General features: G+C 33.5%; 1 protein-coding gene across 2 annotated transcripts; it reads left to right on the top strand.

Annotated features, from left to right (window-relative positions):
- Positions 1-2,714: 2,714 nt before the first annotated feature.
- Positions 2,715-6,373, top strand: LOC106415825. 2 transcript variants are annotated; one of them, XM_013856625.3, is made up of 3 exons: positions 2,715-2,903; positions 3,295-3,661; positions 3,736-6,373. In XM_013856625.3, exons 2-3 carry the CDS (start codon positions 3,324-3,326, stop codon positions 6,098-6,100), a joined length of 2,703 nt encoding a protein of 900 aa, XP_013712079.1. In that variant the 5' UTR covers positions 2,715-2,903; positions 3,295-3,323; the 3' UTR covers positions 6,101-6,373. The 2 variants fall into 2 exon arrangements, with proteins under 2 accessions (XP_013712079.1, XP_013712080.1); XM_013856626.3 differs by having other exon boundaries at positions 2,750-2,903; positions 3,307-3,661.
- The last annotated feature ends 8,549 nt before the right edge of the window (positions 6,374-14,922 follow it).

Raw genomic sequence — 14,922 nt, 5'->3', positions numbered from 1 at the left:
AGCATAGATAGTTCCCTAAAGAAATATAACCCACAAAAAAATAACTCATAAAATATGCAATCCCTATATAGACTCAAAATAATAACTAAATATCTCAAAAGTAAAGCGAAATATAAATGTATTTATTGTGGATTTTGTTATTTTCACCTAACAACTTATAGAATATCCATACAAATATTTTAAAATTCACTCAACTTTTCTTTTGTGGTCACCTACTTTGTTCGAGTATCCGATATTTTATCCAAAAATCCAAAATATGATTTTACCCAATTTTTATGAAATATCCCAAAACGGGAAGCAAACCATAACCAAAATGAATTCAAATTATTTAAAAATCATATCAGTGTTATCCAAACAAAACCAGTATAACCAAACCAAAATGAATATTCATAAATAACCGAACGGTCTATATATCTCTTGAACCAAAAAAGAGAAACCATAATTAAACCGAAACCAAACCTAAAAAGCCAAGGGGGCTTACACTTAACAAGAGAGCCACTCTGCCAAATTCGCTTCCGGATGATTCTAACATTAGCTATTTCACCAGGTTTATAGAAACAAGTTTGAAAGAACAAGGTCAGAAACAAACTGGAACATAACCAAAATTACCAAACTTCAAACCCAAAGATTTTAGTGAACGAACAAACAAATCAATATATTTATTAACTAAAATAATCTCGCGCTTTAAAAGCGCAGATCAAAATTTAGTAACATTTTAAAATATGAACTAAACAAATTATGTCTAAAAATTAAAGTTTTAAGAATTTTTTTTTTAAATTAAAATTTAGAGCACACATAGTTTTTAAAAAAAAAATTATTATATACAACTAATGGTTATTCTATTGTGGACCTGGTACTTAGAATTATTAAGTACAAGATACGAGCCTGTTGCGATGCAACGGGTTTTATTTGATGTTTTAATTTAATAAAAATCATAAAAGAATAAATCATTTTATTATAATTTTATGATTGTTTTTTGCATATGTTTTTTGAGATTTATTTTATAATTAAAAATCATTTTCACATATAAGTTCAAGTTAATATTTGTATTTTATAATCATGGTGCATAGATGAATTGTTATAAACTTTCTACATAGGATTAGAGAAAATAATATACCTAAACGTTTAAACCGAACACAACTTGAAATAAGAAATTGAATGAAAAGTAAAAAAGAAATGAAAGTCAAATACACCAATCGAGTCAATGATAACATTATACATGTTTTATGTATTAATTTAATGTTTTATTAAATAAGTCTTTGAAGTTTTATTTTGCTAGGATTTTTTAAAAAATGAAAACATTCTATTTTATAAATCTCTTTTTATTTACAATAAAAAATAAAAAAATAATATTAAATACTCTTTTACAGTTTTGTTTAAGATTTTAGAAAAGAAAAATTACTGTCATATAACCTATTATGATTATCTTATCTTTAGAATTTTATAAAAAAAATAAATTGCTATCAAATAATTATTTTTAGTTATTAATATATAATTTTAAAATTCGTATTAATACTAATTTTATATTTTTTTGTTAATTAAAGAATTTTTAGTATCATGTTCATCATCAAATACTCTCTTAAAAATATTATCAAATAAATTTTTACAATTCTCTTTTGGTTATGACTTAAAAATATGATACAAATTTTTTTTGTTTAGGATTTTTTTATAATAAACAAAAAAAACTATCAAATATTCTTTTACAGTTTTTAGGATATTAGAAAAGAAAATTAATATTATATAATCTTTTACAATTATATTTTGTCTAGGATTTAGAAAAATAAAATTTCTATTAAATAATTATTTCCATTTAATATAACTTTTTAAAAAAGTTTCCAATTTCGAAATTCGTTTTTTCAATATCATTAATTTTTTACAAATTTTCTTGTTAATTAAATAATTTTACCATCATGTTTATCATTTTTTCAACTAAAATTACTATTAAATAAAATTTTACAATTCTCTCTAGTCATGTTTATCATTTTTTTATCATTTACAATCTATTTTTTTAGTTGACACATGTCACAATTATATTAGGTGAAATATTTGAAGTTAATTTTGGTTTATATTTTTATTAATACAAAATTATTAAAAAGTAAAGTTAGTTAATTATAAGAAAAATAAGATTGATTTTTATTTTTATTTTATTTACGCTTTTAAAAGGAAAACTAATTATTTGATAATTATTTTTTTCTTTTATATTTTTATACAACTATTTTAGTTTTAATAGAAAAATTTCTGTTAGATTATTTATATATTTTGTCTAATACAGACAAATACATGTTACAATATTATCAAATAATCTCTTGCAATTATTTTTTTATTAGAATTAAAAGAAAATTTACTATTAAATAATATTTATAGTTACTTTTTAATAAAAAAATTTTTGTTAATATCTTAGTATATATATTTTTAATTATGAGATAGATTAACACATGTCACAATCTTAAATATATAATTGTCATTTGTTGCGATCATGTTAATTAGCAACTTCGAAGAACGAAATTTTATATAATAAGATTGTTCTAGCTAGTTTAATATATGTTGTCTTAGTGCTAAAATTTATTAACATGACATTTTAAAAAGATTTTTTTTTAAATAAATGTGAACCAGAAGAATCTCTCTATAAATAAACAATCATGTATATATATATATAAGTTAATAAATTATCAAAATCCCAAAACTATTAATTTAGAAAGGGATCATATTTTATATATTTAGAGTTGCAGATCTACAAGAGTTTTCCAAAGCAACCCCTCGAAACAAATTTCTTCGATGTAGTGGACCTTTTCTTTAATTTATTTTTGTAGACACCCAACCCTAATTCGTTTCTTCCCCACAACTCTCATCTTCTCGCGGCCCCAACCCTAGGCTTTCCAATTCCTCAGCTCTTCGATATTTTGGTAAGCTAATCTCTCCCATCTTCGCGTTTTTGATTTACCGATTCAAAAAGTCGCAGACGACATAGTTTTGCGAATTGAGGGATTGTCTTTGTGTTTATGAATTGCTGTTTGAGTTTTGAGGATCTGAATCTTACAATTGTTCTCTTACCCTTTTGTATTTTGTTTTCAATTCAAAGACAAAAAATTGCTTCTCTCTTTATCCCTTTAGTGAATGAGCAACACTGTAATAAAAAAATGAATTTGTGAATGATCATCATCTCATGTAATTAGCATGAGAGTATAGCTAAAACGCTGTATTTATTAACATTACCTTTTGCTGTCATTTTACTAAAAAAGGAATCAAGACAACACAATTTGCTTGTTGTGTGTATTCTCATGTAAATTTTTTCAGTTGTTTCGTCAGGATATTTTTTTGTGGGTATGGGAAAAGGTAAGCTTATACTGATCTGTCAATCTGGCGGCAAGTTTGTGACGGACGATGATGGGACAATGACTTATACTGGAGGAGAGGCAGAAGCTATAGATATTAATCATGAAACTTCTTTTCATGACTTTAAGCTCAAACTGGCCAAACTATGGAACTTGGACTTTGATTCTTTGTCCCTCAAGTATTTTCTCCCCGGAAACAGAAGAACCCTTATCACCATGAGACAAGAGAAAGACATGAAGAGGATGTATGATTTTCATCTGAGCTCCGTCAGTGCTGAAGTTTTTGTAACAGGACAAGAAGGCTTCCACTCTCAAGCACCTGCTAACTGGTATGTTCTCTTGTCTTATATGAACCATGTTCTGTTCAGTGGTTGCATAATCCATTTGATGAATTTAATTGCAGGTCTGATAATATAGCAGTGAGAACAGACACTACACTTATAGCATATGGGAATGTAGCTAACGTACCCATTGAAGTTTCCACAGAAGATAACAGCCTCGTTGATGTTAGTTTGACATCTAGGAAGGTCGCCCCCAGGTTTACTTCTGAATCCAGTGGCCTTGTTGAGATTCCTGTAACCGTATCCACTGGTCCAGTGGTACCAGCCAATTCAACTTCGAAGAAACCCAAGCGGAAAGGGAAGACGAGTCTTGCTTCCAGTAACTCTAAACTGACTCCCAGAAGTTCCAAACAAACAGTGATGGGTTCAAAAAGCTCCTCTCCGATGTCCCCTGCGAGTGTTAGTAAACGAAGACGTGTGATGGAAGAACCCAGCATGTTGCTCCAGGATGAAAACGCCGGCGAGACAAGGAGAAGATCCTTGAGAAACAGGGGAGAAATTCGAAAGCCTGTAATAGAAACTGATGAGGATGAATATCTCTTAAGTGACGAAGATGATGCTCACGATAATCTTGATGTAGATGATGACAAGGACTACGTCCAGGATATTGATGCCTATTACCCTGAAACCGAGGATGTTGACTCTGAACCCCAGATGATGAATTATTCCATCTCCGGTGTTAAGGATGGTTCCGTAGAGAGCTTGGTAGCCTCATGGAAACTTTGCATTACCGGCGTGGGTCAGGGATTCGAGAGTGTCGTTGAGTTTCGTGACGCGTTGCAGAAGTACGCCGTTGCTTGTCGTTTTGGGTACAGGTTAAGGAAGAATGAATCGAACCGAGCGTGTGGGGTTTGTTTGGTTGGAGGTTGTCCTTGGAAGATTTATGCGTCATGGGTACCATCAGAAAGCATGTTTAGGATTAAAAAGTTTAACAGAAGGCATACATGTGGGGGAGAATCTTGGAAATCTGCTCATCCAAAAAAGAACTGGGTGGTGAGTATCATCAAGGAGAGGTTGCAGGAGAATCCAAATCAGAAGACTAAGAACATCGCCGACTCCATCTTTCAAGATTTTGGTATTGAGCTGAGTTATTGCACCATTAGACGAGGCATTGATGAAGCCAAAGGAGGGCTTCACACATCATTCAAAGACGCGTATAAGCATTTGCCTCTTTTTGTGAATAAGGTTGTTGAGACAAACCCTGGAAGTATAGTTGATCTTGTGGTTGGTGAGGACAAGAGATTTCAGCGGCTTTTTCTGTCTTTCCGGTCTTGTATAAATGGGTTTCTAACTGGTTGCAGGCCGCTTCTTTTCCTTGATGCCATTCCCTTTAAGTCGAGGTATCATGAGATTTTGTTAACAGCTTCTGCCTTGGATGGAGATGATGGTGTGCTTCCAGTGGCATTAGCCCTTGTGGATGTGGAAACTGACGAAACTTGGCGTTGGTTTCTTGAACAAGTAAAGGTGGCTGTGCCAAGTTTACGACCCCTTACCTTCGTCTCTGACCGTGAGAAAGGGCTAGTGAGTTCCGTGCTGGAGATTTTCGAGAACGCACATCATGGTTATTCCATTCATTACTTGATGGAGGACTTTATGAGAAGCCTGAGAGGTCCGTTTCTTGGAGACGGGAAGCCATCCTTATCGTACTATCTACTGGCTGCAGCACGTGCTGATCGACTTGATGGGTTTAAGGTATACACTGAGCAGATAAAACGAGTGTCTCCGAAAGCTTATGATTGGGTAATGGAGATTGAAGGAAAGCACTGGGCCAATGCGTTGTTTGAAGGTGAACCATACAGCCACATAACCTCAGATGTGGGAGAGATCTACTCGAAATGGATTGAAGAAATTCAGGAGACATCAATCGTTCTGAAGCTTGTGGTGTTTGTGAGTAGAATCGTGGAGTTGGTAAACAGTAGCCAGGAGAAGTCAAGAGAGTGGTTCAGCCACCTTGTCCCATCCAAGGAGGAAAGTCTAGTGGAAGAATGCAAGAAAGCAAGCACGCTTAAAGTTTTCTTTTGCTCCGACACGCTTTTCGAGGTTCACGATGGGTCTGTTCAGCTCGTGGACATGAGTAACCAAACATGCAGCTGCTTCGGGTGGAAGCCCACTGGTCTTCCTTGCCAGCATGCGATTGCTGTCCTAAACACCAAAGGCAGAAATGTTTATGAGTACTGTTCAAGTTTCTTTACAGTTGAAAGTTTCCGTTCAACGTATTCAGAAGCTCTGGGGCCAGTCGCGATCGACTTACCTTCAGTGGAGAATGAAGGGAGCAGCAAGGAAGAGGAAGAACAAGTACTTCCGCCTCTGTTTTCGCGTGTTCAGGGAGTGGACAAAAGAATCAAGGACAGGAAAAGAGGACGATCCGTGTGCTGTACAAAGTGTGGAGGAGTAGGACATAACAAGGCTACTTGCAAGGATGATTGATCATTCTTGTGTTTGGCCTGCTTCTGGTCATTACATTTGTACAGAGGTTTGCATCTTTCTTCATAGATTTTGTTTGGAACCACAAGAAGATCCGGTAAGGATTTCTCTCTCCCTTTTCTTGCTCTCAACTTTATTTAGTGTATAAAGTAATAAACTCAGGAAAGTGTTATGCTTTGTGGTTATGTGTTGCTTTGGATACACTAATATACCTTTTTATAGTCTTTCTAACAGTTATTTGACTACAGCTAAATTTTCTTTCTTCCCTTTGTATCATTGCTGATGTCAAACCTTAATTATAATCCATAGCTAGCATCTGTTATTTATAAATTAAACATATCACACACACAAGTAAAGAGAAGGCAAAATAACTTAGGAATTTCTAAAATATTATTTTAAAAAGATTTTCTGATCTTTAAATTTAAAGTTTGGAGACATTCCAAACTCACAACCTCAAATTTAATTTAAATGAATATATATATTGTGTTTTTTTAAAGTAAACTACATATTATACTTTTTTGTGCGACTACAGACTATATGAAAACTTCGTGAACCAAATTAGGAATTCTATGTCTATCTGGACAACATAAATGGTTGATTTGAATATTTCCCGTATAAAATTGTCCGCCCATGTATTTTGAGTTCGGAACACATGTGCAATTTCACATGTTTCGAATTTTTTCTTTTACTTCGTTGAAACTTTTTTAAATATATTGCAAAAGTATATTATTATTTTTAGTTTAGAAATCAGCTTCACCATTTCAGTGCAATATGTTGCAAATGTCACACATAGTTGCGGGAAAGTTATCATGCATTATGTAGCTCATATAGGATTTGAATTCTGGATGTAGAGGTGACATGCAACTCCTTGTATATTTTACTCTTGATAGAGCAACAAAATTTTGTAATGTACTATACCATCATTGTCCGAAAAAATCTATGATTTTCTGTGAAGCATAACACCATCTCTTTTTTGGATTGTCGATATAGGTGTCTCGATGTTCCCAATGCATTTGGTTCTGACCCCACATCAGTTTGAAGAATGTGTACTTCATTCTATAGCAACTATTATGTTTTCGCTAATACAAGTGCATCCCAAAGATTTTAGTCGATATTAATAAATAACTTATCATTCGTATCTTTGATATCTATCTATTTATCTATCTATCTATATATCTTTATATATAAAGTTGAGTTTACTCTCTCCTTAGAGAGACACCTCAGCACACAGGTCACAAATTCAAAAATTCCTGTGTTGACACGTGTTCTTTTTATTGAACGCTCAGTTTCATTAATCGAAGTGTGCATAAGATGTGGGCCTGCGTTTTGTATGTGGGATGTATGTCTTGCTGGACAGCCAGAAACTCTAAGCCTCTCAACCATCAGATTTTAGGGTTCATCCCACTTTTTGGTTTTCGCCATTGAAGAGATTGAATCACCGACTAACAACTATAGTTCTCCCAACCATCAATGAAGATCGAGTGTTTCATGGGCTATGATTGATTCAATACAAGAGCAGATAGAATCCGTTGTCACTGTTTTGTTGATTCGAGTGCTTCAACCCGGGAAGGAATTCCGGTGCCGTTACGGTACTCGACTCGATTCATGCATTGTCAACATTAGCATTAATTTCCCACTCATCAATGAATACTCTCATTCAATGAATCCCCTCATTAGTTCAATTGTGTGAAGCTGGTTCTATAAATATTTGCGTTTTCTTTCTGAAAAAATATCAGATCATTCCTTTTAATCACTTTGGTTTTGATTCTCTCAGTAACTAGAATGTCAAACTCCAGTCTGCTACTCAGGGATTTGAAGGCCGGCGGCGTTGACGTTCGTCTCCTGAGATTATGGAGGCTCACGGATGTAAAGAAAGCCGGCGAGGAGAAAACACATTATCAGCTTCGAGTTTTTTGTAGAGTTTATACTTTCCGATTTCATAGGAAAGCCCTCTACTTTGGTTTCTCTCACTTTCACTTCATCAGTCTGAAACTCTTGAAGACATACCTAAGTGAAAGCAAGACAAATCAGGTCTGAAATCTTTCTTCCTCCTCCCTTTCATAGTTCTATTTCTTGAAACTATAACATCTTTGCTACTGAGCTGGGAAGCTGTGTGCTATTTTTAAAAGAATCATTTTGAATAAAGCCTAAACCTTTGCTTTTACTATCGAATTACTTGATGAATGTTGTTGTTGTTATTGCAGTTATTTTGTCGAATACAAAGAAGAAAAGAAGGGAGGGGGCACACGACGACTATTGTTAATGGCATCAGAGAGACTGTCAAAGAATATAACTGTGTCGATGTTTTCTCTTTTAAAAACATGAAAAATATCAAATTCAAGGAGTTCATACAACAGTTTAGACACCATGGAAGGTGAGTTTCTTTGTTTTTTTTTTTTTTTGTAATTATGAATAGCTGGGTGTTGCTTGATTGTAAGTGAGATTAATATATGTCACATTCAGTCTTGATTTGAATTTTGGTTCAGGTTCTTCCTCAGCTAGAATACAGTGATGCAGTTTGCTCTCTGCAGTTTTACTTCTGATGAAGTACATCATGCCATCTTCAAAGCCTCCAAAGTTGTGTACTCTGCTTCTTACAATGTTTGTTTTATATTACTTGGTCTTTTCTCGCCAGTTGCGTTTTTACATATGTTTTGAAATTTTATTTCAGCTACTTCATGGTAATGATGAACTGCTTATTACAGATATGCCAAAGGAAGAGGTTGAAAGGTATCATCTCTCTCTCGAAGACCTCTTTTTCTCATCTTGCTTTGGTGAAGACAGCAGTGAAAGGCTTAAACTGTATCCATCTCTCTCCTGCCTTTCATGTATCACTGTTGTAACTGTTTCTAAATGCTTCTTCTGGTTATCATTGCAGCTTATTTGACGCTTACAAAGATTCTGACTTTACAAGGACTGGCAGTATAAACGGTTTGTGACTAAAATTATTGCCAGCTTGATAAACATACAAGCTTGATTGCGTTAATCTTCATTACTGATCAACACTGTTTCGGTACTATTGACTGATCAGGTTGAACTGAAGGGAGGTCTTCTAGAGCGGTTCACACATGAGATGGAACCGTTCTAAGGAAGCAAGGTATGCATGTTCGGCTCAAAAAAGGTGTATCTTGCCACTTTTAGTTTCCCTCCTTCACAAAGTTAATTTCTTTTCTTGATTCATTATGTAGGTACAACCTGATATTGATCATGTTATAGCCACATGTATCCCAACCAAAAATACGTTTGCGACCACAGTTAGCAATATTGATCAAGACCTTGCTCAAAAATGTGTACCAAGAGCAAGGTGATATAATTTATATATATATTTAAAGTAATGTTATTAAGAACATATGATTTTTAAGTGAAAACATAGGTCTGAGATGAATTATGAAACATGATTAGCAGGAAAGTTGGAAACGGAGACAGTTCCTGATAAGGCATGCAATGGCACCTTGATATTAGACAGTTCGGAGGAATCGAAGATGGGTTTGGATGTGAGAATGTGTAATGGTAATGGGCTTCAAGGGGTTCCAGTTGGATTGACAGGTAGTATGATTTATGCTCCTACAATCAAGAAGGATTATGTTGGGAGGAGTAAGTATGAGAAACAATGGGAAGTCAGGGAACTTCAAATCTTTTACATATTTATTTATGTTGCTGTACTTCCTTAAAATTTGCACCGTCTCAGGCATTTTAAAGTGAAAGAATTATAAATCCTGCTACAGCATCCTTATCCTTTCCCTAACTAGCATCATAACTATATATTAAGAAATAAGCAAAATATGGTTTCATAGCATCTGCATATTAACGAAATTAACATGCTACTCAAAATTAAAACTTTACGAGAACTAAACACACAAAACATCATGCTTCGTCAACTGTTATTACTTTATAGTTATGCAGAAAAACTTTTGCTTAAAATATGCAGAAAAAGGTTTATATGTCTTATTCTACTTATTCTAATTGTAAATTTAAAAATCTATGTGCCTTATTAGTATAATTAAACTAAAATAAACATTGAGAGAAAGTAAATAATTATATATTTAAAATTTTATTATAATTAGACAAGTTGTGTTACAAAAAAATAAAAAAAAATTAGACAAGTTTATAATTATAAAATGAAGAATAAAATACATAGATAATATTGCTGTAAAATAATTATGAACCTTAATTTTATTTTAAGTACTAAAATTTTAAAATAAAATAAAATGAACCTTAATAGTACTAAAATAAAATTTAAAATAAATTTGTACTATTAATTGTACCGCAAGGTATCATTTATTCAGAGGGATTGTGGGCTTTAGTCGTTATGGACTGTGGAAATTTTGGTCCGAATCGCTTTCACTATCCTTTCGCCACCGACTCATCTAACGACGAAGACGAAGACGACGACAACGTTTGTCTGACTCCGCGAGTGAAACGTTACGTGGAGGAGGTAAGATTCGGTGAAACCAAACCCTCCTCTTCCTCCTTCAAGGCGGCGAGGAAAGCTAGATGTAAGGCAGAGAAAGGTTGACGTGTCGGTGTCAGTGAATCCCAGAAAGTACAGAGGCGTGAGGCAGAGACGGTGGGGGTGCGAAGCTGCCGTTGCTTAGGATCGAGCCGCGATTCGTCACAAGGGTCACAACACGCAAACAAATTTCTGACTCCTCCTCCTCCTCCTCCTTCGCCGGGGGAAACGCCCGTTATCGATCTATAAACGGTTTCCAGCTGCGATTCGGGGAACCAGAGCCTCTGTTCTCCGACGTCGGAAACAGAGTATTGGACAGACCTGGAGAGGGAACCAATCGATATGGCGGTGGAGGTAAAGCCGACTGTAGGAGCTCATGTGGGTGGATATGCTCATGTTGACGTGAATGTAAGTTTGTTTTCCAGATTTTGATATTTCTATATTCAAATTATTCCCACGAAAGTACGAAACGCTCCGTGTTTATTCATACTGATAATTTTTATATTTCTGTCTTATTTGCAAGTTGCATGAGATTTAGGGACCTAGCTCTAATTAGTAAAGCTACTCCATGTGCTGTTGATCGGTTGGTTGAACATGTGATAGTGTCAAGTTTGGAGGAAACCCAAGTAGTATAATAGTTTCTCTCATCTTATTAACTTAGCCAAAAGGCTTATTTATACAAATACATAATAGAATAGGAAGTCTAACTTATATATTAATGCTAAATTTCCTAATAGTTACATGGAAATATATTTTAGGTGATCTCGTAATCACCGAGATCTCCTAATACCCTCCCGCAAGTTCATACGTGGTAACACGTATGAGATTGGACAATCATCAATTCGTCTTTATGGTGTTTATACCCCCACCATAGGGTCATCAGTGGCGTTATACCTCGCCAAGGTCATTGATTCAGTGAAGAAAACTGTAGTAGTTGCGTCTCTTCATTGTCTCATGCAACCATGTGAACTGAACGAACCCTTCTGATTCATGCTCAAAGTACACAGCAACATCATCAAAACATCACTCCGTCGGATCCGTATATATCCATGGGAATCTTCAATCTTCAATGATCTTCGTGACCACCATCAGACTTGTAGTAGATAGATAATCACATGAAGATCTGAAAAAAATATTTCACAAGTGAATATGAACGGACCGTCAATGATCCATGCTCATAATCCACATAGTGAGTGTCTTTAAACATTGAAATACATAGCCATCTTGTAGTATGAGACTACGTATCTTTTCTTCTTCCTCTTTTTTTTTCATAATAGCAAAAGCAAAACCAAAAGAAAATAAATCAAAGAAGAAGAAAACAAAAAACCGTAATTATGTTAATCAAACTCGTCATAACATATAAAACTTCAAACGTGAAAACCAAATTTTTTTTTTTTTTTAGAAAAGAATAAGAAAACCATAACCCACTTAGATCTTTGGCTCTGATACCATGTCAAGTTTGGAGGAAACCCAAGTAGTATAATAGTTTCTCTCATCTTATTAACTTAGCCAAAAGGCTTATTTATACAAATACATAATAGAATAGGAAGTCTAACTTATATATTAATGCTAAATTTCCTAATAGTTACATGGAAATATATTTTAGGTGATCTCGTAATCACCGAGATCTCCTAATAGATAGCTTACTCGCTTTGTATATCTTGAAAAATATATGATCTCAAATTTTTTTTTTTTTTTCGAGTTCAGCAAGGTTTTATTTAATTGTTAAGTCATGTTCAGAGTAGGCTATGGATGGATCATGGTGCTTTTATATAGGTAGGTACAAAGCATGGGGCTCACTCCTGGGAATGCAGCTAGCAGAAAGGGATATCACTGTAGCATGTGTTGACTACAGGTAACTAAAGCACATGATTTATACTATATGTGTAAAGGCATGGAAAAATTACTCATGCTGTTATCTTAGTAGCCTATGAAACGTGTTGTAAACCTTTTCTGCTGATGGTTACAAAAGATCAACAAAGCAAACCGTGGTCACTTTACTCCCCATGAGTTGAAAGAAAGACAAGTTAGATTTTACTCCCCATGTGTTGAAAGAAAGACAAGTTAGATTCTATGGAACTGTTACATCTGCCTTTTTCTGTTCAGAGAGAACCAATGAATTTAGATTCTTTTTTTTCCTTACAGGCTAGGGAATGTAAGACCGGCAATCCAGAAAATTCTCACAGATTCTGCAATGAGACATGTAAAGAAACAAACTTGGCTTCTCTAGATGCTTTCTCATTTCAGAAATCAGTGTTTGGTTCAGACTTTCTCGAGCATGTTGATGATGTCTCACCAAAATCCAACACATCTCTTTGAGCTGGTTTTGTCTGATCTGTGACTGAGACTTACCAGAAAGCTCTCACGGAGCAATGTAACCTTAACATGTTGAAGATGTTGAATGAGGCTGAGAGATTGGTGGTTCTGGTGTTTACTTCTCAGATTGTTTTAAAAGATGCGCTTGGATCACACCCAAGTCTGGTAAAAAAAATTGAGTTTGGAATTTAGGTGGTAACTGATGACCATTAAAATAGGAATATGAATGAGTAGGAAAAGAATGAATAATAACAAAATAAAATGAATGAAAATGAATATTTATTCCTTTTGTTTCATATCAATTTTGATAAGGAATGTTTCTGTTCTATAATTCCTTAAAATTCAAGGAATCAAACGCAGCGAAAATTCCCTATAAATGATGTAATTTTTAAAGAATGAGTAGGAATTGACTATTCTCCTTAATTCTCTATGTCACCATTTAGACCTTTAGTGTTTGAACTTGGACTCAAATCTTGGGTGTGCTTTGTGAACAGACAAAGGTTTTATGGAACAAGGATCTTATATATGGGTACTGGATAGATCAGCAATCTTTTCATATGCTATCATTAACCCTAAAAATTTAGTTCAGGTCATATTTCTTTATATTTGCATCAAATAATTTGCTCTTGTTTCCATCTGTTTACATTTAACAAAGTTTAAATCAAAACTTATATAAGTAAAAAAAAACAAATATTCAGATCATGGGCATGATTAGCTAGGTTGTAAGTGCATAAATTTTGTTGAAAGAATTTTATAATTAAAATTTTATAATTGTCTAACTACTTATATTTTTATAATAAATTATAATATTTATTTATCAAAATAAACATACAAAATATATAATAAAAACTAAAACTTAAACAAAAAAACCCGGACGTAGCCTAGGCCGACTCTAGTTTAATATTATAAAGTAATTTTTTTTAGGTGAATCTTGACACGTGGCAAATTATTCTTAAATTCTTAATTATTAAATCTTGTTACGTAGCTCAACATAATGTTGCTATGGGCTTCTGGTTTTATTGGGCCAATAATTATATAATCATACTAGTCCAAAATTATTTAGAGTATCTTTAATTAGATAATGCAGATCGAGAGTTGAGTCACCGTGCTCCTTCGAAACTCACCAAATCCGTTCAACTTCTGTAAGACTAAAACCATTGACCATCTATCCACTTACATCTCTAACAAAGTACAATGATCTCATGACCTAATGTTTATTTGCCAAAAATTTAGAAGTTCCCTATGTCAAAGGCATTCAAGAATATATTTTCTTAAAACAATGCCCACGTTGGTCTCCAACGTCTACAAACATTCAACATAAGGTTTATATTTAGATGCAATTTATCTATATGTTATAACCATGTTATGCAGAAGAGACAAATATTGGAAAAGTATACATTGATATAATTGGTTGGAAGCAAGACTATGATGTGGGGGATCAGTGTTGGAACTCCATTAAAAAAATATTGCATGGAGTACTAGTTAAAAGACTCGGCTGTTAGCCAACTATTTTACAAATAAATGTTACTCTGTATCAGAATAAAGTGGATTTTAAAGTTTTTACACACCGATTAAGAAATTACAAAATTTAATTAATTTTTTTTGTTTGTGTAAAAACAACAATAAATACATATAATTCAATCAATAGAAAATCATACTGCAGAATATAAATAGTCAAAAACATAAAATGCATTTACTTTTTACATGGAAACTTGAAATGAAACAAAATTTTTTTCTTAAAACATCACTTAAAATGATACGGAAGGAGTACAATTTTCTGTTACCCGAACAACATTAACAAGGGATGCCACCGCTACTATTTGTACAAGCAAATAAATAAGTTCCTTACTTCATTAAAAATATGTTTATTAAATATTTAAATCTTAATAAGCTCGCAAGAACTATTAGTTGCATTAAAAAATATTATTCTTCAAGGATAACAATTTAGTTGCATTTTTTGTCTCCAACATATAAAATTCATAACGTCATACATTTTAAAAATTAAACTTTACTTTAGTCAATCACATCACATTATTTGAATACATATCCATCGACACTA

Source organism: Brassica napus, chromosome C8, assembly GCF_020379485.1.
Source record: "Brassica napus cultivar Da-Ae chromosome C8, Da-Ae, whole genome shotgun sequence".
Lineage (NCBI taxonomy): Eukaryota > Viridiplantae > Streptophyta > Magnoliopsida > Brassicales > Brassicaceae > Brassica > Brassica napus.
Note: the sequence above shows the minus strand (reverse complement) of the source record. Positions and strands in the feature narration are given on the sequence as shown.